We start from the raw sequence: 1,010 nt of genomic DNA, 5'->3' as shown, positions 1-1,010 counted from the left end.
GATCATGGACACCATCGCCTCCTACCTCGTCCTGCCCAACCGGCTCCTGGTGCCGCTGGTGCCCGACCTGCACGAGGCCGCGCAGCTCCGCTGCCCGCTGCCCCGGGTAAGGGGTGCCGGTGCCGGGGTGGTGGCGGGGGGCGGTTTCGGGGGGTGCCGGGGGGTGCGGACGGCCCCGCGCTCACCCCCCGCGCCAGGGCGTCGTGCGGGTGCACCTGCGGGGCGCCCGGGACCTGCAGAGCAAGGACCGCTTCATGCGGGGGCTGGTGGAGGGCAAGTCGGACCCCTACGCCGTGCTGCGCGTCGGCACCCAGGTCTTCACCAGCCGCGTCATCGACGACAACCTCAACCCCACCTGGGACGAGGTGTACGAGGTGAGACCCCTGCCCAGCGTGGCGGCGCCCCTTGGTGACCCCAAACCATGGGGACCCCCCTGGGGACCCTCCTGGTGTCCCCAACCTGGCTGTAGAGGCCATGGGGACCTCCCAGTGTCCCCAACCTGGTCGTGATGGCCATGGGGACCCTCTGGAGACCCTTCTGGTGTCCCCCACCTGGCTGTAGAGGCCATGGGGACCTCCCAGTGTCCCCAACCTGGTCGTGATGGCCATGGGGACCCTCTGCAGACCCTTCTGGTGTCCCCCACCTGGCTGTAGTGGCCACGGGGACCTCCCAGTGTCCCCAACCTGGTCGTGCTGGCCATGGGGACCCTCTGGAGACCCTCCTGGTGTCCCCCAGCTGGCTGTAGTGGCCATGGGGACCCTCTGCAGACCCTCCAGTGTCCCCAACCTGGCTATACTGGGCATGGGGACCTCCCAGTGTCCCCAACCTGGTTGTGCTGACCATGGGGACCCCCTGGAGACCCTCCTGCTGTCCCCTACCTGGCTGTAGTGGCCACGGGGACCTCCCAGTGTCCCCAACCTGGTCGTGATGGCCATGGGGACCCCACAGTGTCCCCAACCTGTCTGAACTGGCCATGAGGACCCCCTGGGGACCCCCACGGTGTCCCCAAC

General features: G+C 69.3%; 1 protein-coding gene across 1 annotated transcript; it reads left to right on the top strand.

Annotated features, from left to right (window-relative positions):
- The first annotated feature begins 4 nt into the window (after positions 1 to 4).
- LOC112962724 (extended synaptotagmin-1-like) lies at positions 5 to 618 on the top strand. Its single transcript, XM_026059161.1, has 2 exons — positions 5 to 106; positions 198 to 618. The coding sequence occupies exons 1-2, from the start codon at positions 5 to 7 to the stop codon at positions 507 to 509; spliced, it is 414 nt and encodes a 137-aa protein (XP_025914946.1). The 3' UTR covers positions 510 to 618.
- The last annotated feature ends 392 nt before the right edge of the window (positions 619 to 1,010 follow it).

The sequence above is a fragment of the Apteryx rowi genome, unplaced genomic scaffold (genome assembly GCF_003343035.1).
Source record: "Apteryx rowi isolate R43461 unplaced genomic scaffold, aptRow1 scaffold_1520, whole genome shotgun sequence".
Lineage (NCBI taxonomy): Eukaryota > Metazoa > Chordata > Aves > Apterygiformes > Apterygidae > Apteryx > Apteryx rowi.
This window is presented reverse-complemented; position numbering and strand designations above follow the sequence as displayed.